Here is a 25,820-nt window from a genome sequence, read left to right as displayed (position 1 = left end):
GTTTTTAAACCAATTAGTAAAGAAGAGATGCAGGAAAAAACACTTCAGACCATTTTCAAAATTATCTAATCTGTACAACAATGATCTTTGGGAAAATTATCTAGTCTATGTAGTAATGCCTCTATTTCAACATGAACCTAAGAGGTAGATAACAAAATGATGAAACAAATGTTTTTGCTCGTTGTGCCCCTCAAATCAGTGCAGCATGGTGATTCTGATCATCTCATGCACAAAAAACATCACAAAAAAAGGTTCAGAGGTAATAGCATGGCTCTGTCGACCACACACATACAGGCGCGCGCGCGCACACACACACACAGCAGTCTTTATGCACCATGTGTTGCCACATTTTTTTTTTTCTTCTTAAACTGAGGTAGACTGAAGTTTATTGTAGAAACTTGAATGTGTCACTATTACCACAATCATCATTCAAATTACATTCGGCAATTAAAAAATTTGGTAACTTTCCTGTTATCCCTGCCTTTTGATGTTTGTTTGTTTGTTTTTTTTCTTCTCTAATGGTTGGTTGCAGAACGTGCATAAATCCTGCTGCATCTATTATAAGCCAGGCTAGAGAGGTTGTTGGTTTTTCTTGTAATAGTTTTTCAAACCTTCAAAGTGGCTTAGTGTGGCCCATAACAGCGGCTGGATATGTAAACTTAGCCTTTCATTATCTTTCAATGTGATCAAACACTGTTTGACCTTCCCCCATCGTGGTAACTGAAAGCAGTTATGATGCGATCTGCAGACAGCAGAGACCCTCGCGGCCTCACCTGCGCTCCAGCAGATCGAGTGTTCTATCAAACTGAAGATGAAGCTTGCTCTTTGAACAAAATGGCAAAGTCCAAATGGGCTGCAAATGGTTAAATGTAGCATTATTAGGTAGTGATGGTCAAAGGCACAAAGGGTTCATGCATTCAATCAAGTAGCACAAAAAAAAAATTCAGCCTCTTGCAGCCTTCTAAATTTTTCCCCCAACCCCAGCCTCTTGCCATCACTTCCTTGTCCTGTTCCCAAAAAAGTACCGTCACAAACTTTTTCATCCCATCTTAAAAGAAAACTAAACGGCATTGCTGCTATCAGAATGTTGGCATCATTCGCTATCTTTTGAACATTCACTGAATTTTTTTTTTTTAAACAAATGATGGTGTTGAAGCCCCCAGAAAACCTGAGGCTGTGTTTTTTTTACCCACCTTACTCCCATCAGCCAGCAGCTAGAAGTGCTCTACTATATTTTTCCCCGGTAAGTCTGCAAGTACTCCTGGCTGGTGGCTGATCAAATTTTAATTTTTTTTTAAAAAAATAAAATGCTCAAGAACTATTAGCTTTATAAAGTATACAAAATACCAAAAAAAAAAGCAAAAAAGGAACAATTTCTCATTGAGGTACTAAATGCCTGAGGTAGTTTAGTAAAATGCATATTTATCTTTTTATGCCCTGGCCAACACCATTCAACACTTCCCTTAGGTTATTTATGGCAGTGTCATGTAAAAATGCAACCAAATTTTTTAAAAAATGCCACTTGTTTCAACGTTGGGACTAACACTTAAACTCTTGTCGATACCCTTGTTCTAACCCTAACCCACCCGCAATCCCACCCTCCAAATGTGTTTCTTCTCTTACAACGGGACCTATAAGAGCAATGCCTTTTCTTTTTTTTGTTGTTGTTGGTTTTTTATCTTTTCGTTTTTTTTTTTTTTAACCAGTGAACTCAGAAGAGAAAGCTTCATTAAACCAAGTTCTAAAATTGTTGGGGAATAATAAGAACAATAAAAAAGACTAACGAGTTTATGTTAAATTGTGAGAATAGAACAAAAGGGAAGTGAAGGGGTCCTTATTTTAAAGCTGGGTTTCAAAAGTTTGAGAGAGCCTAAAGAATACATTCTCAGAGACAGCGTTCAACGGTTGCCTGGTCCTCGAACAGGTGATTGGCGTGGTGGATCTTCTGCATAACTTCAACAGGTGCTCACCACCCGTCTGTCTGTCGCACAGTCTGTCTTTGGTCTGGCATCTGTCTCTGATGGGCCATTTCCTAAACCTTTATTTTCGTCTTGGCTGAGGCTGTCCGCTTTGCAATGTTTTTTGCTGTTGCTGCTGCCTTCTTACCTGAGCCAGTATTTCCTGAATTTTCCTCTGAGCAAGCTGAAGGACACAAAGAAGAAACAACCCATCACGATGCTGCAGCGACTGCTAATTACAACTGACTACAGATGCTACCGGGATTAAGAAAATCTGGAACAACTAAATTCTTAGTACTGACAAGATTACTTGTCAGTTAGAATACACTTGGCTTAGTCATGATGTACAACTTAATTTTTCTTCTTTTTCCACCTACCACAGCTACCCACATAGTCAGTTTTCATATCTGTAACACTCTAAGCACGAGCATAAGAAGGTGACTACCAATGGTAGGATTGTTGAGGCTACAGGCTATGCTCGTTTTACTCCTCTGGAGATGCTGATGGTTTATAACCATCTCTCTATTAATAGATTTCGTTATACACCAGGGAATCCAGGCGAGCAGACTTAGAGGACTTTACAACCCTCCCGTCTCCTTTGTGATCTACTAGTCACCTGTAGCAAAGTAGCAAAAGGAATTGGTCTGAACTCAGAACGCAGTGAAAGAAAGAATCTTGTGATCCTTTATGATATTAAGTCAACAGATTGGGCGATGGGGACAAATCACGTACGTCGGTGCTATTCTTGCCAAATACTATAAGATGTATCACCCGTCTGAATTTCTGTCCGATCACAACAGGGCTTTTCTTTTGCTTTGAAAATTCCAGCAGTGCTGGAGCCTACAGATAATGCTGGGAGAGTTTAAGGCAATTGTTTTACATGTGTAACAGTGCGATGTCGTTCTAAATCTCTCACAGGCACGAGGAAAGTTTATTGCAGCAAGACAGCGAGAGGACTCGGGCTTTCTGTACCCTGAGTAAGTCTTCCATCCCTTGGGTCTGCACATGGTTATAAAAGACCACGAAAGCATCAAGATAATACAGAAATTCCTTTTCGTCCTCCTACCTGGCATGCATAGAAGTGACCAGTTATTTTCACAACCACCTGATCATTTTCATCAGGTGTCTGGTCACGAGGGACTACAACTTCTGCACTTGTCAAGTTCTGAAGCTCATTTACCTACAAATAGATAGCACGAGTCAGAAAATCTTAAACAATTATTCCACAACCACCAAGGCTCAAAAGATACCGCTGACCACAGAAACATCACCCTCTACGTTATGTTTAAGTAAGAAACCCACTAACAGAGCATTTTTGAGCAGCAGCGTGCACTCGGCAAGATGAGCCGCTTGCATCTCCAACATAAATTAGCACCGAGTTCTCTAGGTTTGTAGAAGTGTTTCAAAGACTAAATACAACACACAGAAGGTGTTAAATACATGACTTAAAAAAGCAAATAGATGCCACAGTGCTTACAGTTGAGTTTAAAAGTTTAAGGTCAGAAAACTTATACAACATATAATGTAGGAAAGGGGAAAAAAGATGGCAAAGTATTTACACCATTTTCCTTGAAAAACCTCCACAAGATGGAACCGAAACAGAACAATGAGAAGTGCCCAAGCTATTTTCAGCAGTCTGTTTCCATAGCGTTAATTAGAGACAAGGTTAGAATCTTTCTCCCATTCACACTCATTTTATTTTATAAATGCATAGCATTGTTTAATAAAAAATGTTTTACATTAATGTATTTTCAGAGCTGATTGTCCTTAAACCTCTTATCACCACAAATAATGAAAGAGGCTTTGTTGCCTCCTGACGCTTAGTTTTAAGACCCTATTGCACTCAAGGGTGGAGACCCAAGACTGAACCATTTTGTTGCAAACGCCAACTAGATTTGACTTGGAACCATGTGAAAATAGCAGAGCGCCAGCATCTCTTTTCAGGACTACAATCCCAGGGATGTTACTGTAGGCAGCAAACTGAGCCTAAGAAATACCATCAGTTAAGTTGAAGCAAAGGTGTATCTCAGGGTGTTTTTGTAATACTGAGGTCTGGACACGTCTTATTTTCCTATCACTTATTTAGAAGTTATGCTTTCACTCAGTTTTGGCCAGAAATGACACCTTTGGACTCACTGAATTTGATTTTTAATTAAACAAGGCTTGTGAAATCTTTTGTGAACTTTGGCATAAGCTAAGGCTCACAGAAACCAGTCTCGAGTAGGAATGTATTCATTCAAAACGGAAGAACTAAATTTCTATTAATAAAAGACCTGGCCAGGACTAGTGATTTTTGTTAGACTTATTTTGGGATGAAATAAATCATTCTATGAGATCAGCTTCTCTTGACTCCAATACTAGAAGAAAAAGGAAAGCTTAACAAGTGCAGCTAAGGAAACAGCACCTGCTTTAACGTAACTTCAAAGGATTGGCTGTCGGTTAGCTGCATGTTCAAGCCTTACACATATAGACACACTGAGTTAAGAAACAACTGAACAACACAAAGTTTTATTTCACTACTTACTGTTTTGCCTCCTTTCCCAATAACTCTACCAGCAGCATAGGATGGCACTTTTATATGAGCCTCAAGTTTCACTTCTTCTTTAGGTCCAAAGAAATTTTCTTCTTTAAGTTTTCCATAGATTCTCCCTTGAGCCTGCAAAAATGTTTTTGTTTAGAGGATGCCCTCCCTGAAATCTAGTTAACTTCAAGAAGTTCCGCAGAGAAAAGAGTTCTCAGTACACAGCCCTGACAGAGCATTTTCCCCTAATAAATACAGCAACTATTTTTCCAAAAGAGATCTTTGCGCCAAACTAGGAAGCACCGCTGTGCGACTTTAGACTGTGTGACAAACCAGGGAATCATGGGGCAATTTAACTGAGATCATTCTTTTAAAAGCAACATTTCTACTGAAAAGCAAAAATAATAAACTATTGCATCTCTGTAGAAGTAAATAGTGGTGGAGAGAAAAACTACCTGGCTGAGGCATTTTTTTATTACACCCAGAAGCACAAAATACAATTAATTGTCTCAAACCCATTCTTTTAAAGGTGCTAAACTAAACGGGGAAAAAAAAGGCTACCCACTCAAACAAGTCATGGGATAAAGACTCCAATTAGAGCAAACAGCTTCCTTTCACAGTCCATTACAGTGTGTTGTTTAAAAAGACATAAGTCTGAGCTTACTTAGTTTTCTGAAGTGAAAAATCAAACTACCCAGATCTAACTAGCACCGCGGGCACAGTATCACTCCGATCAGCACAGCTCCCTTTTCTGGGAAACATGCAAGTGCCAGGTAGCAAGAAGAATGTCCACTAAGCTCATGAATCTTGCTGATTTTTAAATGTATTTATTTCCTTATTCTCTGTTTATCAGTGAATTGTTCAGTAATGAGATCTTCTACTCTGCATCTTGGATAACATTGAAAGAACATTTCTATTGAGAAACTGAAGAGAGAAGCTCTGTAAAGACCATAAAACCGTGACCACAAAGCCTTTCCAGTTCAGATTCTTTATTACCTTCTTTAAATGATGCTCACCAACCCTGACACTGTGTACACGCTAAATCCAATCATCTCTCAGACCACCACTGCAACGGGGTATGAAAAGTCCCGAAAGACTGCATGATGTGATAATGACTTTAAGTAGCACCAGCTTATTTTATCTTATTTCTAGCTCATGTTATAAAAGCCTGCTCAAGTTCATGTTACTCTAGAATGGGTAAGATTAAGGACCTTGTGACCTTGGAGCTGAAAGTACTCAGTATTTTGGAAAAATCAGACTCCACGTGAAGAGCAAGGAAAAATCTGTAGTGCATGGGTTTCACCTAAGGGGAGATAGTGCTGGGTCAAAGGATCCCGAGCACAAAAGCTGTCAACGTTCCAGTGAGACAAAAGACTAACAATAAAGCCATACAGAAACACAGTACAAACACTGCTCTGAATCAACAGAGATTCCTGCTCCAGGAAAACACTTCAAAAGGGTTTGCCACGAGCAGATAAAATACTACTCCCAGCCATCGTCTTGAGCTGGAGACTTTGAAACTATTTCCAGATTCATTAGAGAGAATATGATTTCGATAGCGATGCTTTTAGTGTGCATAACACCTCAAACAACCTGCACAGCCTGCAGGGCTCAGTGAGCGGTATTACAGCAAAAAAAGAATTCATTACTACTGAATTATAAAGGAAGGTGGGACATTGACTTTTTTAAAAGACAGTAGATGCATTTCCAACATCCCAAATTGTTCAGCTCTTCAGAAAGTCTTTAGGGAAAGGGAACAACCTAACTGGGCTGCAGCTCCTTCACAGTAAAATAGTGGCTGAAATGTCTGTGCTAGATTCCACTTTGCTTGCACGTGTGCCAGAGCCAAGGCAACACGATCGTCTGCGCGTGTTGGTGTCGCGCCTCTGCCTAAACTCTAGGGAGCACTGCAGCAGAGCCCATAAACAGTGGCATATTCTCTTCCACTCCGTTGTCTTGCTAATAAATAGCCCTGCAGACCGCAACATCCTCAGGCTGCTGCAGCCGAGGAAGAAAGGGGCGCAGCCACTGCAGCTACCACTGCCATGAATCACAGCAAAACACAATGTAGTAGGGAAAGGACGCCAGCTCAGACTCCGGGCTGACACCGCCTCTCCAAGAGCTGCCTAATCGTATGAGCAGCAGCTATTCCCTCTTCAAGTTGTTGTGCACCCAGGCTACATTCTTGGTGCCTAACAAGCAATAGCCTGTGCTCAAAGAGAGAGAGGATCCTTCTGAAGCAGAACTTCAGGACAGTGTTACCGAAGCTTGGCCCTGACTGCAAGGCACGATTTGGGTTAACAGTGGTGATAAAAGAAAGGTCTGAACTCTGCCTCTTCCCGTCTTAGTCAAACGACCGTTGCTGAAAGAGCAGTAAAAGACTACAACAACTGAAGCTGAAGGAAGCCCCAAGAGGCTATGTCTCCCCTTCGCAAGACCAGCGTACTCAGCAGCACAGGCTTGTGCTAATACATTGATCCCTCTTTGCAAGCAGGAGCCCAGGTGTAGAGGAGTGACTGATTGATGCGGTTTTAACGTTAGTTAAGGGGTGCAGAAAAGGGAGATTTTCCTCCTTGTATGATCCAGGTCAAGGAGAAGATCTGGCAAAAGAACTGTGGGATTTCAGGTCTATCTTAAGCCTAAGGACAAGCCTTTGCCTATATGAAAAGTCAGGATAAGGGACACCCAAGTCTACTTCAGCCTGCTACTGCTTGAAGTTCAGTGATATCTGATGGGAAGAAAAGGTAGCCAGAATCTTATGCTAATCCCAGATCACAAGAGCTCCCTGTATGTGGAACATGCCATGTGGCTGAGCCCACATGCACACAGAAAACCTCAAGGAGACGGAGCTCCTAACTTGTGCTTTGCCTTCAAGTTTGTCAAATGCATATGGTAACTGAGCAATAATCTCCAATGCACGTAGTTCACTATTACCACTGCAAAATACCTGCCCTGATACTGCTCCAAAACTCCTAAAGGCATTAATGAAACTGATTCTAGATATGCCTGACGGTTGTGCACTTCCTTCTTGCAAGATGCCCTGAAGCAAAAATAAAGACAAAAATGAGAACAGGCAAGAGAACGATGCCAGGACATGAACTCTCAAGTGACTTTCTGCCTGCTCTGGGCCTCATCTGTGATGAGGTTGGGCTGCTACACTGAGCTGCCTGCATCACTTCTAACATCATCAACTACTTCTGGGTTAACTAGATTTATCCCTGGACATTTGAGGCAGAAGACCACTCCAGAACTCAGTTTGAACACAAATGGGATAATCGGTATCTCCTTGTGGTTGTGATGAAAATACAATCAGAAATCTTGCATTTATCCGCAGAGTTCCTCAAAGGGCATTTTCCATTGGGCACAAAACAGTAACCTAAAGAAGACTCGGCCTCTCATCTTGTCAGCTTTGTTATTTCAACTCACTAAACCACTGGACGTGTTAAGATGGGCTATAAAGACTGAACTATGGCACTCAGGTAAAGGGGAAATTAGGCGTGTAATATGGCCATATTTTCATGTTAGACTCGATTCCAACTTACACGAAACTCCCACCAGCTTTCAGGTGACCAGCTGTATTATTCATATGAGATACCTTTTGGCAAAAGGAAGGCAAAAAGCAAGTATTTTCTCTGAATAAAATGGTGCTTGGAACCAAGAGTTTCATTTTCAGTGTTGGCCCTTACAGCGCAAAGGCCACTACAAACTGACAAGTTTTTATATGTTATACCTTGAACTGAGCTTCTGGAGGTCCAGTGATGATAACCATTCTCAGCTTGGCATCTGGTCCTTCAGCAGGGGCAATCTGGAATGGATAAACATAGCTTTTGGTAGCTGTCTTTTGAAGGAATAGTTTAAAGCCACCTCCTCCCCATTTCAGTCTCACATTCTGTTCAAGAGTGAAAAATTATTCGTTACAGCAGCAGCCTTACACTTCAGTCATGATGGGTTTGTTCTCTTTAAAGTGCATTAATTAACTATAATGAAATACGGAGAAATTGGCTAAGCCGTAAGGAAATTTACTTCTGAAAGTTAAAAGGCATAGGCTGCTCCTTCACATATGGCAGAATCCCACAAGTCATTTTCATGTGGCTCTGAGTGATGCGAGGCACAGTCTTCAAAAAGACAAGTATGGTTACTAGACCAGGAATTCTATCCCTCCCTACTAACTTAAACAGCCTTTCTGACGAGTTTTGCTCGTCAGCAAGAGTTTGTGTCTGTCCCCCGCAAGAGCAGATGATCACTTTACTGTTGTAATCAAATCCAAAACATTCCTCTATGCTGGACAACAAGCTCACAGTTTCCAAGGGGTTTGTATCTGCAGATATTTGTGTGACCCAAACAAAAATTAAGCTCTACATTAAAGAGAAACACCGATAGGGTCTTTAGCAATTCATGGTGCCACAAAAGTAAGATTTCCGTAGGTGTTGTTCCCAGACTCTAGTGGCATTAAATAATTCAAACTAGCCTCTGACATTCTGGACGGATCTTTTGTTTATCACAACTGACATTTCCATTGTTGCATCTAGTGTTACATAGCCACTGTTGAATGGGCAATATATTAAACGCTACAGGATTTCATCTTAGCTGTTGGCATAGGGATGTTTTTCATATTTAACAGCTGTAGCTTATTTCAGACAAATTACAAGTCACCATGCATCATTTTCACTAAAGAATTTTGCTAACCAAAGTTTACATAATTATTCCTATTGTACCCTAAGATGGAGAAGACGTTACATACTAGCAATCTGGTTCGCGTGTTTGTTTTTCATACGATTTCTGCATTCCGGTTGGCTATATCTGAAAATACGTATTTATTTTACAGCAGTACATTTATATGACACGATGCTTTGGTGAGGGCAAGCACAGACCGAATCCATTCATTCTTTGGAATAACAGAGGGACAAAATTTCAAGGCACGTTTGGAGGCAGCTGATGGGACAGAGCTCAGCCCAGGAATCCCCATTCATGTGAAATGGACATTGTAGTTTACCTCTCAGTCGCCTCACATTTTCCTAGTGAACGCCAGGCCCATATTGATATTTTAAGAAAAATATTTCCCTTCAGACCCTCATTACATCTTACATGTGTTTAAATGTTCTCAGACATTTCTTTCTTTGCTTTTATCCCAGAATGTCCTGTTCTCAGGAGCTAGAGTAGAACGTGGCTGAGGGCTGTGAGAGAAACAGGTACTGCCTAACATTTCAATATCTGAAGGGGCAACTTAAGGGACTTCAGTGTTAGTTTTGTCTGTCTGGTCTCGGAAGGACAAGTTTTATGTGTATAAATGGTATCCAAGCAGTGAATTTTTAACTTGCAAGAGAAACAGTTTTACATTCCTAACCAGAAAACAACCAGTCTTCCATATGCCAGATGACAAGCTGACAGTTTCATACGCTCCACACCTACAATGCTCCTCCTAACTCCTTCAGAGACAGGAAGGGCTAAACTCAGGCCTTGACTGGTAACCAAGGAGGTGCCAATGGTTCCCAACAGGTCCCAGCTCTGCAGTACAGGGTGGGGAGCAGACAGCCCAGAAATTTCTGCCTGGCTTTGTGCTGAATAGCTCAGTCTGCTAGAGCCCCACACCAAGCCTGCGTTACTGAGCAACGACCCCTGGCACAGGAAAACAACCCCAACTGCTGAGCAGCCACGTACACCTCGGAGGCAACAGGCTGGACACCAGCCTTATGCAAAACCCTTGTGCATTCACAGTTTATTTAAACTTACTTCATGGCTAAGAAGTTTCAACAGATCTACAAAGCTCAGCACAAGCACAAACAAGATGCACGTGGATATTAATAGTTTTCATGTGTAACAGTACACAGCACAACTCCAAACACGTGCAGAGTGTCATGCACGAAGATTTACCTTCTCCACAAAGTACAATTACTACAGCTTGGCAAGTTAAGTTACTCAAGCAGCACTCCCTCCAACTCTTAGCTAAAAGCACAGATTCTTTGATGACTCATGATTTACTATTTTGCTAAAACATTATGACAAATGGCAGGTGGTCAACACAAGGGAAGTTCAGAACTTTTGAATAATTTACTGGCTCTTATTTATCATTTACATTCATACAGAAGCAGGCTCCATGTTGTTTGGTCAGATTACAAAATGAAGTCACATTTTTATTTTAATTTATATAAGTGCATGTAACTCCCCAGTTCAGCAATCATACCCTGTATCCATGCAGTTCTATTAAGATTCAATCCTATTCCCACAAAAATATTCTCCATTTTATTCCTACTGGAGGAATAAAAGACCAGAGCTTTAGCGAACTTTTAATTGAATTTCAATTAATACAGATATGATAAATGTGTTGGGTAGAGGGGTGCCAGCCAGTAGAGGAAGCCTGAGGCCACCGTTAGCCAGGTACATGAGAAACATTGGAAACTCCCTTTCCACTTAACTGCCTTCCAAGGACCAACTAAAGAACTAGTTCGGACGGGTTCTTGGAGGTCCAGGTTATCTCACAGATCTCCCTCCACCTAGCAGTACCTTCCATAGACCACTTAATCTTTAGATGTAAACTGTGGGAACAGAGAGGGAAAGAGAAAATACATGACAGATCATGCCTCTGTGCAAGATAGGTTTGGTAGAGAAAGATTAACACCTCTCATTTTCTTCTATTCCATTTCTTTTCCCCTAAAAATATAATTATTAGTAATGTACCGATGTAAATCATCTGGGTAGTATAACAACTGTTTAATGTACTGCTCAATAAAGGATGTAATTGAGCAGCACGCCAGTGAGCCGACTGGCCAGTAAGTGGATCGGCATTTAGTAAACCACACACAACTCATTCATCAGGGTTCCCCAATTATTTTGCTCTGCAGTCTTAGATTAACACCTTCCAAGCCGAGCCCAGCCTCACTGGCTTCACCAAGCTCAATTTGGCATAGGTAGGCTCCTGCCCCTTCACCCTTGACCTTCGGCAGGTCCCTGCTCCAGAGCACTCACTAAACAGGCCATAGCTGTGAAAAGAGAACTGAGAAGAACATTTGCTTTACCTACACGGGAGAATGTCGCTAACAGCAAATAACAGAGCTACACGATGCACCTTTTTTAAAAAAAAAATTAGGCCAAAATATTATCTTTACAGCACAGACTAGCAGAACAGGCTATTTACAAAAAGAATCTCAAGCATCCAGAGGAGATACTTGTGGTTACAATGGCATTGGCAGCAGAAAACCCAGGCCTTCCTGCAACTGCAACTAGTGCTACCCTAGGGGGTATAGCATAGCATAGCCAAGGAAGAGCCAAATATTTCACCAAACTGGCTAAAATTCAAAACTTAAGTTTCCATGAGGTCAGCTTCCGCAAATCTTAGATACACTGAGGTGGTCAGCGCACAAATAGCTGGATGGTAAAGCAGCGTGCCAAGGTAAACGTGGTGTTAGAGCACAGACCAACCCCAGGAGCTCAGACTACAGGAGAGATTTTAAAACCCCGGTGCTTCAGCATGGATCCATCCAAGCCTGACAGCCCATAGTGATCCACCTGGAACAGAGCAAGGCTGGACACAGCAGCAGGAGACTTCACCTCTGCTGCTGTTTTCAACTGAGGAATTTACGTCACCAGTTTTCATTTTACCAAAAGGAAGAAGAAAACCTTTAAGCACCGCATCACTAAAGACTTAAGTCTGTTTCTAAGAATTTGAGACCACCAAAGTAGTTTTCTTTGCAGCTTATAATTCACACCTCAGGAGACGTTTGAAAACATGCTTCCAATTATCTTGTCTCAAGGAAGATTAAAAGATGATTTACAAACAGACGTACCATTTATCACACCACATTCTAAGCACAGAGTGAGGGAGGACATTCACAAAAACACTGCTTGTGCAAACTTGCTGAAAGTGTCATGTAGAATAGACAGAAAGTTAGTCAGTGTAATAATACCTTAATAGATGCGCCTGCAAAACGAGAAAGTTGTTTGATGTGCTGTCCCTGCTTGCCAATAATAGCTCCAACTGCCAAGGCTGGGATGAACAGATGAACAGTCTCAGACTCGGGCTGTTGCTGTGGGGAAGAAGGAAATATGCAGTGAATGTTTTTGAACATTACGAATCAGACTGACAGGAAAACGGGTTGGGAACAGGCATGCATGGAAATGAGGGGGAAATCTCATGATGCCCAGTGATGTCTGAATATTAAGGGTCTGGCTTTTTCTGCGAATCACAAAATTCACAGAACAAGAAAGAACAATTTGAGCCAAAAGAGGATTCTTTCATCTTTTATAAAACAGTTGCAATTTGAATGCTTAGAGTTTTAAAAAACCATCGAGGTGTTGCTTCTTCACGAGGCTTTCATTCTTACCTGCCACTGTCTGGATGCTCTTCCACATGCAGGACTCTGCAGATGAGGATGCTACAAATGCAGTCACTACAGCCTGAGCAAGCAAACTCTAAGTTTCCTAGTTATTTTTTTTAGCTTTAGATTGTGCTGAGAGCAGCACAAAAAGCCTCAGAGTTACATATATGCTACAATTTCCTTTGTGTGGGAGTGATCTGGAATGATAGCCAGCTTGAAAACTGTCAGTGATTCCTCCTGTGCACCATTATGCAACAGTTGGAACCTCAGCAGCGAGCCTCAAGCAGGCAAGTAAATTAAATGCCAGATAAGGTGTTTTTAAAAGCAAGAGGACCCTAACATTGTGCTCACTGGCTATCGGGCACCACTGTAGTTTCCTATTGCTTTCAGTCAGATGGACAGCACAACACAACACTTGAGATCCTCTCTACACGGCGATGATCAAAGCACAGAGTTACATGAGACATGATAAACCTTAACCATTTTACCAGCCTCAGAAGAGCTTGTCTCAGACTAACGGAGCACTGCCAATTACCTATTACACTGCCATACCATTAATCCATCTAGTTACTTCCCAAAAGCATTTCACACACGCCTTTCTTTCAAGTAGGAGTTATTTAAGACTCTCCCTTTTATAGCATTTCCTTCTCTATGTTGCCTTCTTATGTATTTTCAAAATTCCTTTTGTTCATCCTTAGCAAGACAATGTCAACAAGCCTTTTCCTGCAGAGTTATTTGAATACAATACAACAACAATCCTTATCCTCACTCTCTCCATGCCACCACAGAGAGCATGTGGGACCACAACTCTGCTTATTTAGCTTTGCTCCTGGTATTTTGGCTGGAATACAGGCCCACATACAGAAGCTCACCGAAGCAGCTTTTCCTGGCATATTTTGAGTAAAAGATATGCTATATGCAACACAAAGCAAAAAGCAGCTGCAATCCCAAAAAAGTTATCTCCACTTTTTTTTAAGTTTCAGCAACTTCTTTCAAGGGGAAGCAAAGTCCTACTGCAGTAACCATAAAGAAATTGGAACAAAATGCTTCTTTCCAAGTTTGACCACTTTATTTTTGGTAAACATAAGTCAACTGTAACCTGAGGGGAAACAAATTCCAGGCAAGAGCTCCACGTACCAGGTGAAGAGTCCCCAAAATAGGATATTGAGAATAGAAACCCATTTTGCCAGTCGTTTTAGGTGATCACAGCAGTTGCACAATTTACCCTGTGATTTCACACCTACAGGGTGTCAGGATTCACAGTCTCCTTCTGACTGTTTAAGCCTACGATTTCCCTGGACACAGGTTGCAGCCCTCCACAGCCAACCTCCCCGCTGCCCTGCGTGCTTTGTGGCCAGCAGGATTGCAGCTCTAGCTGATTTTTAATGCAAGCACTGGATCCCTGACCTGAATAACCAGAGAGCTACAAAAGCTGCAGGGAGCAATGACAATTAGGTCAGGGCATGGGAAAAGGTGGGAACACTTCTTTAAATCTGTTGACAGATCAGTTTTAAACAACGTCAAAACTACAAACTACAAAACTACTGTAATGAAAGATATCAGTCACTTCAGTATATATGTTAAATCACTTTCTGCAAGATAAATCATTTTCTTCTCTTATTATTACAAACATCCTGCAGGTGTACTCATAGTAAGTAATTTCACATGTTCATCATGAATCCAACAACATTTCCAGTAATTTGGAAATTCTGCTGTAGGTATTTGATTGATCTCACTGCTTCAGAAAACTGTTTCTCAATGAATACAAACTCATGAGGCATTTGGGGTTTTCCAGCTTCATTACAAGGACCCACACTAACTGGGCTGGGTGTTAAAGGCAACCTCTCTTTCCAGTTCAGGTGCAGACAGCTTAGCCACCCCTTGCTCTCTCATCTCCTTGACCCCCTCCTTCAATTGTCCATGCACGCTCCACATCCTGCAGAAGTTCACTGTCAGAGTTCTCTCCCACATGCAACTCCAGACACTCTCTCTCAGCTAAACTTTGAGCTAACACACACAACTTTGCAGTTAATTCCAGCGCTGTATACACTGCAACAAATCAAACCTTTAACCTGGCCTGGTTTTCAAGAATTTACACAGCTTCTACCTAAACCCACCTCCAGACACATTTCTCTTCCACAGAAACAAACCAAACTTCATTACTTTTGTCTGCAGATATTTCCTGCCTTCCCTCTGTTGCCCATCTGCCTGCAGCACAGTTCTCCCCTCTTCCTCACAAAGCTTGATTTCAAGCCACTTTCTTGGCTAGATTTAATTCACCACTGAAATTCCTTTCTTCTGCCTCACCCTTAAACATGAAACACAGGCAAAGGAAGACAGAAGACGTACATGTGTCTTTCCAACTATAGAGTCACTCGCTGTAGCACTCCCCTCTCATCCCTCCTCATAATTTTGACTTGTTGATACATTTCAACTTCTTTCCTAAAGGACTTTTAAAATTATTTTTGTGTGAGTAAGGTTCTTTAATATTAAGCTTCCATTTTTTGTGTAATAGTGATATGTGTTTATTAAGGAACAGTGGAGAATCTGTCAATACTGAACTGTTTCTGAACTGTTTATACATAGCCATTTTTCAAATTCTTAAACATAGTCATTTTTCAAATTCTTGTCTGCAGAAGGACACACTAGCACACACACATAATCCAATTCATCTCCAGTATAACATCATGCAGGATTTAGAAAAATTATGTCCATTTCCTTACCCAGACTGATTTTTCACCAGTCAAGAAAACATACTATCTGATTTGTTTTAAAGCATGAACATCAAAACCAAAAGCTCTTTCTTTTTTCTTCTGGCAGAAATCAAGTCCAGTTAAAGCTTTTAAGAGAGTATCATAACACCAAGTTCAATTTATTATCTGTCCACCTCCTTACCCACAATCATTTTAAAATCCTGTTGTATTTACTGGAAGACTATCCTCCAAAAGAAACATCAAAATGTAATGGAATGCCTACACCACCCATCAATCTTACAGATGCTTCTGGGGATCTTAGGATGGAAGAAAATCAACTATAATTTAATTTTCCCCATGCCATGCCACATAAGTCATGGAGCTTTCCAGGAACTTCTAGCATGAGTTATATCAGAAATAGATTCCTAGATCTTAAACATATGTTAGAAGCACTATATTTAGGGAACTAATTTCCCACTGTGTGGAATCCGAGTTTCAATATTCAGTCCTTTAACAAGGGCCAAGTCTGCTTAAGCATATACTTAAAATCTGAAAACTGAAATTAATATGTGTATATATATCTTGGAGAATATCTAATGACTTTAGAGAGCGTCCTGCAGTTCACCTTTTTTACTTCATAATTTTAAGGACCTCAATGGTATAACTTAAAATATTTTTCAGTCTAAACGTTAAAGTAGTGGGGGGCATTCGTCCCTGAAGTTGTGAAGTTTAAGTCATGGAAGTAGTCATCAGCTGATTTTTGACAGCAGGAAGGTCTCCTGTACACGGAGAACACTATGCAATTTCTTCCTCTTCCCCATTCGCTTTATTTTCCTCCCCTATAATAAAACAGTTTATTCAAGACCATCCTAGCCCTGGAAACTGATAGAACAGTGGAAAGAAAACTTGTTAAATAGTTTGACCTAGGTTCTCCAGGACATCTGGTCCAGATGTCCACCCAAATTTGTGAATAACTGCCTCAGTTATTCTCTTCTGCCCTAGCAGTGTTTGTGGGAAGGGCTGAGGACTAGTCCACCTTAACACTGAACAAGTCCAAACAGCATAAACCAAGCTACATAATCTTCTGGGTAGTGGGGCAGGATGCCTACATACACTTGAGGAACATGGCTTTGAGGAGAGAAGTTCCTGCCTCGTGTAGCTGGGGCACACAGTTAGACAACACCAGGATGTTCACTCAGATCGAAACTTCATTTCTTGGAATTTTTTTTAAAAAGAATTAAAAAAATTTTAAAAAAGAGTTCCAGAAACTGAGATTCAGAAACAGAGATTTCTTAGAACTAAAACAGATTCTTGAAGAGCATGGTGACAGAAACAATTAATTCAGTTCATAAACAACTGAAAATACTTGCTTTGTTTGTACAAAAATCAGTATGCTTTAAACACGAAAAAGGCTTGATAAGGAATTTTTGTCTATATCCAGCACATTTAGCTAATGAAAACAACTTTAAATTCCAGTTTTGTTCATTAATTGGATTCCAACTTCCATTCAAATGTAGCCTGATGAAAATCAGAAGTTAAATTAATCAAGCAAACAAGAAAAGCACCATTCATCGTTTTTTAACAGAAAACGGAAAAAAAATATTAATCAAGGCAAATGTTAAGCTGCATACTTGTTTAAATAGAAACATATATTCACTCTGTTAGCAAAGGAGAACTGTGATAGTTCAGACTACACTAAGGCTTTCAGAAAGGTAACTAATGTACGGAAGTAAAACTTGATATGTCAACTTAAATCAGATTTCCTGCTTGGTCATCTAACCATGATTAAAAACAGGGATCTAACAACTGCGAATCAGTATCCCATTGGATAAAGCTAAGCAACTGCTTCTGCACACCAGCGGCTCTAATGTTTTTGACTAGTCCAGATCTCTCCTGTAGCAGCTTGGATACACCTCCTTCCACACCTCCTGCAAGTCCCCGAACACCAGCCATCTGTCCCTGGCCTAACAGCCCACGACAACTATTTCTTTTTTTAGAAAAAGAGATTATTTATTTTCTAAATTTACATCACCTCCATTCAAAACCTAGCCTGATTTGTTCCTAAATCCTGTAACCCCTCACTGCTTTTCTATTGCACAAGTCTCGCCTGGAGCCTGTGCACTGCAGGTATCATCAGGATGGTTCACTCCAACTAGACCCCAGAGCCCTACAGAAGATTTTCCCAGGAGAATCACCTCTCCGCCACCATCCCTACCTCATTATAGTTTCTTCATAGCAAATTGGCTTAGCAGAGCAGTCATTTCTTAGTTTCCACAGCCTCGTATGGGGTGAGGTTCTTCCTCTCCTTGGACTATTGCCCCATGCCCTTCAGTATAAGGGTTACTGCTCCACAGCAGTGCTAGAAGCTGAGGACTCTTGACCAAGAAAATTTGCAGATTCACTCTTCTTTCTGCAACTCTTGCTTGCAGAGTTACGAAAGATCCGTAAAGCCCAACAGGCTGCCCTTGGGATAAGCTCACTGTAACGCTTCTGCCAAGGCCTGGTGCACCAGTCCTACAAACTACCCATAATCACACATAAGGAAGAGAGATTTTTCCCTTACCTGACAGATCATCAGAAAGAAAAGCATCCCTGCTCATCTCATGCTTGCATAGAGACCAAAGCGTGGATAAGCAAGGATGAAAACTCAGAAAATAAAGCTACGATTCTTCAAATACATGGTCGTAGGTAAAAAAGTAGGTCCCAAATCATCAGAGCTGGGGAAGCGGATATTGTATTTGGGAATGGTATTTAAGAAAAAAATGAAACCACACAGAACCAAAAGCATAAAACCAAAACAGAACAACAGCAACAACAAAAAAAAACAAACAAAAACCACCATCACTGAAATACCTAGAGTTTTGCTTCCTCGTTTCTTCCCCAAGATGAACCTCTCCACCCCTCTTGCTTTCAGCTGACACCAGATCAGTCCACGGCTCCTTCAGGCAGTGTGAGCAAGTGATCCCACCCATTGCAGGGCTGGTAAGGGGACATGTTTGTTATTTATGTCCCTCATGTTGACTTAAGCATTAATCAGTCTTTTCCTGCAAGCCTGCCAACAGTACTAATTTTTTTCTAGTCATGTTTTTAAGTGTCTCCATAGACTCCTTGCTCCATCAAATGTATGTGGTTGGTAAACCCATGGCAACATTTGGGATAAGGTTGTAAATCTTTAAAAATATTGTACACACTGAAGTAAACAGGATTTTGTGCCAGACATCAATGAGAGTAGAATCAGATCTTTACTGGTTTCTTAGCCTTTATGCATCTCCAATACATGTTTTCATTTACTCTAAACCTTTTGCAAATGAATTACCTTAGGATGAGACATTTATTTTAAGTCACAAAGTCACGTTATTCATTTAGCTATGAGGGAAATAATTAAAAGCTATTTTAAGGCTGCATGGAACAGCCTCAGCCAATGTTCAGCTACCGTCTAGCCTAGTGGGTTACTGGTGTCTTTTTTGTTTTTAAATAGTAAACAAATCCATTTGGTAAAGTAAAAAAAAAAAGAAAACACCACATAATCTACAACCAGTAGATGACTGCATTAAAGAGTCCTCTTTTGCCATTCTCCTCCTTCCCTACTGCTATGATTACCAAGGCAGATTTACAGATGACTGTCTTCAGAATATCCTCGGTTTAGTCAGGAAGTGAGGTATCATTTTATTTAAACCCTCTAGCAGGCCCAAAGCCAAAATTTAAACCATGTTTTGCAATGTACTGTGAAGAGTAATCCTGGCCTACAGCTATACTAAATGCTCTTATTTATTTAGTAATAAAAACTTGCAGCAAGGGGAAACCCATAGTAAGCCAAGTATTCTTGAAGACACTCCAGTAGGATTCAATTCAGCAACAGAAAATAATCTTTTGACACTGGTGAAAGAAATCCTAGTGTACTCATTTTCCAGTACTAGCACTAAAATTTTAAGCTTTTATCGGAAACAAAAAGGTCATAAAGGTAAGATAATTTAAAGTCATGGTAGATGACTTTAATGTGATCCAGACTCTAATGTGATCCAGTTTTACAATATCCCTGCAAATACCTCTTGGGTCACCAACTTGTACATCAGCTAAAGAGGTGTTGCCAGTGTAGGTTAACGAACTGAATCCTGAGCTCTCCCCACACTCCAGGCTTTTGGGGTTTATTTAGAAAAGATATTAGCCCATGCTGTGAGCTTACAACCTTCTGCCATATTCACTACCTGAAAAGCCAGCACTACACTCAGAAGGTAAAAAAGTCCTTCACTGCTGAATTCAGTCAGTCAAGAACCAGCAAAACCATTTAAAAGAACCGATATGTATTTTTGACTTCACTCCGGACACCCTGAAACATCCCATTTTCCCGTGCACAAACTGCACTGCCACCATCCACCCAGGGCTTCACCTTCACCTGAATCCCAGATTGATGAGAGAGGCAGGAGTGGCGGGGAGGATTTCCAAGTACAACAAGGAACTGCAGCTTCAACACCACACATAAAATAACTTTCTCCTGGCGCGGCCAGTTGCTCATCACACCATCTTCCCTCCACCCGAGCAGATCCCCAAGCTCACAACCTGCTGCGTTCAGAGCAGAGCTGGCTCCCCCTTACCCTGCACTCATTACTGGTGCATTGTATAAGAAACACTTGTGTCACTAGATGACCCAACAACGTGACCCTTTCTGAGACAACCTGCTCATGGCAAGGCCACACAGCTCTACTTCTCCTGCCCCATCGGTCCCGGACAACCAGAAAGGACACTGGGTGGGTAGGAGCCCCCTCCCTGTCCAGCTACATGAGCTGTTTCTCACCTCTTAGCCGAAAACCTAAGCAATGACTCCTGTCTGCATTTCTAATTTGGAGACAGCTGTATTTTAACACCTGAAACTCAAACACAGCTGGTTATTATGCAATGGACAGTACCTTAAGTGAGATGCTACTAAAATCACCTTACTTCATACTACTCACTCCACTTCTTGGCTGTCAACTTTAGTACTTTTAATCACCATTGTCTTCTACTATGCAAGGCATGGGGATTTCTCCTCAGACTACTAGAAGTCATTAACAGGACCGCACCTATCAGAAGGTGCTTCCAACATGAAAACCTAGCCAGGAACAGGGGGGTAGAAGTCACAGAAGCAGAGAAGGAACATTTTCTGGCAGGCTGGTTATAAGGCATTTCACAAGCAGGAACAGGTCTGACATATTTCTGAACACGGCATGAACTTTTTGTTTTTGCAAAATCTGATTGGACGCAATGCCAGGAAAAGCAATCTGCCACCTTTTATTCTGAATTGACAGCCAAAAGCAGAAATCAACATAAGGAACAGATTGTGAAACTACGTAAGCAGGAATTTTGCTGGTCATTCACAAGCAAACTACTATGAGTATTTGGTGTTGCAACACTGCACAACCTTCAAAACAAAATTGTTTATGTATAGAAACATTTTCACTTCAGAAACCATGGTTGTGACACCAGCCACATGAGTACTCCAGACTCTTAGGACTTGCCCCTGAAATCTGAGGCTTTGAAAGATACAGGTACTCATCAGCTCTGGTTTACAAAAGCACTGCTCTCAGATTCCTTGGCAGCTGCAAGAAAAACAGGTTGGGAAAACACGAGAAAGATCACTTATTTTTCCATCATATATTACGAACAAACCAACCAGAGATTGAGCCAGCTACACCAGAATGTAGACTTGACCTATTTTTGTTCCTGGCCTGAAGAAGCCCAGCACACTCTAGTAAGAAAATATTATTTGGCACCTTAAGGAATTAAGTTTCCCATGTAGTTTAACATTCAGAAGATGCTAAGCCTGGTACTTGGAGCTTGGGATTTGGAAATCCTCAAGGGAACAACATTTAAACCATCTCCCCACAACAGGAATCTGGGAGCAGGGGACCAACAGAAATTCTTCTCTCTTATCCCAAGGAACTACAAATATCACTACAAGTATTCAAACCTACGATGAGAAAGAAGTCATTTTTATATTTAAAAGTGTGCATTACTAGTTAGCAAGTGATGCGATTTGCATTATCACAACCTCAGAGCTGTAAAAAGAGCTATTAAGAATAACAAGAGGCTTCAAAACCTAAAAAAATACCCACTTGTCAACTTGCCAGATCTTTGCACATCAAACAGTGTCAACTGCATTTTTGCTTCCCCCTCTGGGGGCCAGTCCATCTCCAGGGGAAGAATAGTTTGATTATTCTGGAGAAGAATAATCTGCCAACCAAGCATGGTAGGAGCAGGCAACTTCAAGGTGGTGGGAGCACCAACCATCTTCCCCCCCCGCCCCGTTTTCTCCCACAATGTCACGCACCACAGAGCAAATTTCTTAACTGTCAAAAATACATCATTAAGTGAATTTAAGAAACTACGCAACAGGAAAGGTATATTTAAGGCACTGAGGTTACAATCTTCAAAAGAAGTCAGATTAACTGGTAGTATTTTTTCTCAGACAATGCTGTTGTCCTATAGTGCCCTCTTCAAGATTATGTGTTGCTGCACAAGTATGGTTTTCATTTCACTGATGTAAAACCGTTTTGTAAAGACAGTGCCAAATCCTTCTTTATCCCCCAAAACCACATCCTCTTTTGGCTGTAGAACAGCTCCTTACAAAGTCATCTACTGCTTAACAAGCTAGGCAAATGAGGGCAAAGCCACTTACAACTACACACATTGTGGATGTACATACACAAGTACCCCTGGGTAGTTTAGACTTAACAGTTGCAACAAGCTAAACCTATCAAACCCAGACATCCAAAGGAGCCCAACTCCACCAAGTAAGAGTCAAAGTACCTGGAAGCATAGGACAGTTTTTCCTCTTCCTTGTCTCATCTATGCTCAGGGCATCAAATGAAGGCCCTCAATGAAGCAATTTTTCATTTTAAATTACTTTTCTTTCCTGCCAAAAGCACAATATAGTTATTTCCTCTCTCACATCTATGCGATATAGAAGATCTCTTCTTTATTATTGTTAAAGAATATTACTGGAGAATAAAGAAGGAATCTCTTGACCACATCTTCTAAGGAGAAAGTTTTCCATTGGCATGTTCCTCACCTGCAACAAAAAGCTTCAAGAGATGGCAAAAAGAATAAAGGAAAGCAACCTCTCAGGCCTAGCTGTACAAGCCCCTTTGTCATTAGAAAAGGATGGTTTGATTTTGTGGTTTTGTTTACTGTAGGAAACAACCTTGTTGGTTTGGGCGTTTAGGTTTTTTCCTTTTATTTTTTTCTTCCTAGAAGACTCTGTGCATATCATATAACCTGAAAATTAACTGCGATGCTAAACAAAAGCATTTTGAGGGTAGAGCTTCAAGAAGCTACAATAGGTACACAAAAAGACCAGTAGAGAAAGTAGCCCTGCTGTGAGCAGAGGAGTCTCTGCACCTTTGTTACCTTCCACACAGCAGAAGTTCCACTATCTTTTACAGAACCTTACAGGTGCATAAGAGCAGCTGGTAGGAACACTTGAGGAAAGCTGCCTGCTGCCTGCTTTCCACCTTCCTGCATGTTTGAGTACATCTGCCATGCAACAGTGAGGAATCCCTTGTAACAAGAGAATTAATTCTGCTGCCCTGTTTCAGGTGGTTCAAGGGTAGGATGAGCCATCTACAGGTTAGCTCTCTTTCCCCCATCCCCTTGCAATGCCAACTTTCAGATACAATAGAAATGCAGTCAAATGTACAATTAAATAGGCAAAGTTTCAGTTATAAAAGGAAGGGTGCAACCTGTTTAACCCAAGTAGATGTGCCAAGTGTATTTAATGGCACAACAGTTGAACTCCAAGACAGGGAATTCTTGTTTGTTTGGAGCTTTGAAATCTTCAGCATTGCAGGAGAACAAACCTTTGTTCTTGAGAAACAAACATGCACATATACATACTCCCCAGAGTTCAGAAAACAGAACCAACAACTCCACCAAAACAGCTTTGAGCATTACAACTACACCTGAAGCAGGTTGGCTAGGATAATTTTTAAAACACTTTCTAAAACACTTTACATGGTAAAAGGTATCTCAGACACATGGAAATTGCACTCCTGAGCATAAGCCAGTCCAAGGAGCTATATGCAAACCTGTGTTTGATATCGACATCTCCTAGGTTTGTGACACTGGGCTATTCCTGAAGTGGCTGGAGAACAGTGTTAGGCTCTTGTGAAATATGCCTGTAATTTTGCATGAAGAGGGAGATGATGCAGAATCACACAGCTCACATTAACACAGCTAAACTTATCAGATTACTTAGTCCCAAACTCCTGAAGACACAGTTTTGGGAATATTTGGTTATGGCTGTATATGTTTCACTAAGCTCTGGCAACCTAACAAAATCCTAGATCTGTTTACTATGCAGATTTTTCTCTTTCCACCCATATAAAAAAGGAACTGCAAGATTGCAACAGACACTTATTCCAATAATTAAGATGACACCTCAGTTTCTTTGGGAACCAATCTTACACAAGGTCACAGAAAACACCTTGTCACTAGAAAAGTGAATCAATGAAGGATCAATTCCATATGGAAAAACTCCCTTGCAAAAACACACAAAGTTCACCCACTTACCTCTTCTGACCCATGGGAGAGCCCCTTGTGAGTCCATCCCCACAACAAGGTGAAGAAAGGGTCCATACATTCAAACAAGTTTCATAACCCTCATATATCTCATAGTGGGGTCCCAAGGCTCATTATACGGTGCATAAGCACACATTCCCCTAAAGGACTTCAATGACATTAGTTGCTAAGAGGCCCCTGATGATGGTGTAGCTGAAATTCCTGAAGAACACAACTTAACTCAAACAAACAGGAGACAGGGAAGAGCCACCCTCATCCAGCTCTGAGAAGGCAAAATTTGCGCTAACAAAAATAAGCAAGACAGCAGCAGGATAAGCTTCTCATACCCTGATGGCAGCACTGTTTTCAGAAAGGATTTTCAGCTGCCTGAATGGGATATCCTCAAAGCCAGCTACCCAGTGCTCCCAAGTGTATAAGGGCATCCACGCAAAACAAGCTAAAGGGACTTGGATTGCCCAAATGCTTTTGCCAAAACAAGGCATATGAGAAGGTAACGAATAGCTCAGAGATAAACAAAGTCTTTCTGTGATTTCTTCTTCTAAGACCTTCTTTCCTTGAAGCCTTTATTAATCACAGATTTTTATTTAAGTTTATTTTTTAAAATCCCTCATGGGCTCTCCTAGATCCCCATCAGCCGTTACCTGTAGCCTTTCAAGTTGTTTCCGTTTCTTCTTCAAAAATACAGCCAAGCTTTTTCTTTTGCTCTTTCTACATCTACATGTCCCAATACCCTATTTAATTAAAGTCCTGAAAATCATACTACTAGACTAAAAAAAATTAGGAGAGGAGAAACTCAGAAATTTCAGAAACCAGCTTCATATGCAAACAAGATTTTAAAGTCTTTGCCCAACAGAGTAAATAAAAAATTAAAACTGAAACTGGTTTCTAGAAAATTGCATCCATTAAAAGATAAATTCATACTTTTCCTTGTTTCTGTCTCTGCAGAGGAATAGCTAATGGAAGTAATCTGGGGGGCTGTCTGACCTGAAGCCCACTGAACCACCTGCTCTTTTCCAGATAAGATCACACATAAGTAAGAAAAGGCGAGAGTTTCAATTGTTCGTGTATTTGTTTCAGAAGTCCTTGGTTTCAGGTTCAGAGGTCGTCTTGATACCACCCCCAACCTCTACAAAAGCCATCATAGTTTATCCTCTGAATCTGTGAGCCTGTCCTTTCTTCTTGTATGTTAGCTTGTCATCTAGACTATCTGGAACGAGAGCCCATTCCAAGGACTGAGCACACAGCAGAAACAGGAGCAAGAGAGAGTTCAGACAGCATAGCCCTTCCAGCTGCAAAGCTTCTACATTTATTCACAATAATAATTGTGAATATTCTTCTTCCTTGATGCCTTGTCCTTGCCATTATCCTATTTCCAGAAACCTGGAAACTGCCAGTGATCCTAGCAGGCCAAAAAAGTGCATCTGGCAGTGGAAAAGGTACATGAGGAACAGAATAAGGAGGAAGGAATAACATTGGCATCACTGAATTCAGCACTGTTTAGCTGCATATATGAAGCGAAAACAAGAGAACCACAAAAGGAAAAAGTAGGAAAGAAATAAAAATAAACCAAATGAAGGACTGTAGGCTTATAGTATGAATCTCAAGAATAGCAAAGTAGTTTTCAAATCTGGGGTAAAAAAAGAAAACGCTACACTCACCATACTACTAAAGTAAAGAAAGTTCTTTACTGTTAACAAATCACCTCTAGCTTCTCTTTAAAAAAAAAAGAAGAAAAATGGGGACAACCCATTACCACAGCTGGCATTTTATATAGTACAATGAA

The 25,820-nt window shown here is 40.8% G+C and overlaps 1 protein-coding gene across 1 annotated transcript in view; it reads right to left on the bottom strand.

Moving 5' to 3' along the window:
• Positions 1 to 586: 586 nt before the first annotated feature.
• IGF2BP3 (insulin like growth factor 2 mRNA binding protein 3) overlaps positions 587 to 25,820 on the bottom strand; it is a 112,821-nt gene continuing 87,587 nt past the window's right edge. Inside the window, exons 11-15 of the mRNA XM_069860295.1 lie at positions 12,381 to 12,500; positions 8,210 to 8,284; positions 4,483 to 4,614; positions 3,025 to 3,138; positions 587 to 2,142 (exon numbers count right to left, since the gene is read on the bottom strand). Of these exons, the coding sequence (XP_069716396.1) occupies positions 2,041 to 2,142; positions 3,025 to 3,138; positions 4,483 to 4,614; positions 8,210 to 8,284; positions 12,381 to 12,500 (543 nt within the window). The 3' untranslated portion in view covers positions 587 to 2,040. The remainder of the gene's footprint in view (positions 2,143 to 3,024; positions 3,139 to 4,482; positions 4,615 to 8,209; positions 8,285 to 12,380; positions 12,501 to 25,820) is intronic.

Source organism: Phaenicophaeus curvirostris, chromosome 6, assembly GCF_032191515.1.
Source record: "Phaenicophaeus curvirostris isolate KB17595 chromosome 6, BPBGC_Pcur_1.0, whole genome shotgun sequence".
In the NCBI taxonomy this organism is placed as follows: domain Eukaryota; kingdom Metazoa; phylum Chordata; class Aves; order Cuculiformes; family Cuculidae; genus Phaenicophaeus; species Phaenicophaeus curvirostris.
Note: the sequence above shows the minus strand (reverse complement) of the source record. Positions and strands in the feature narration are given on the sequence as shown.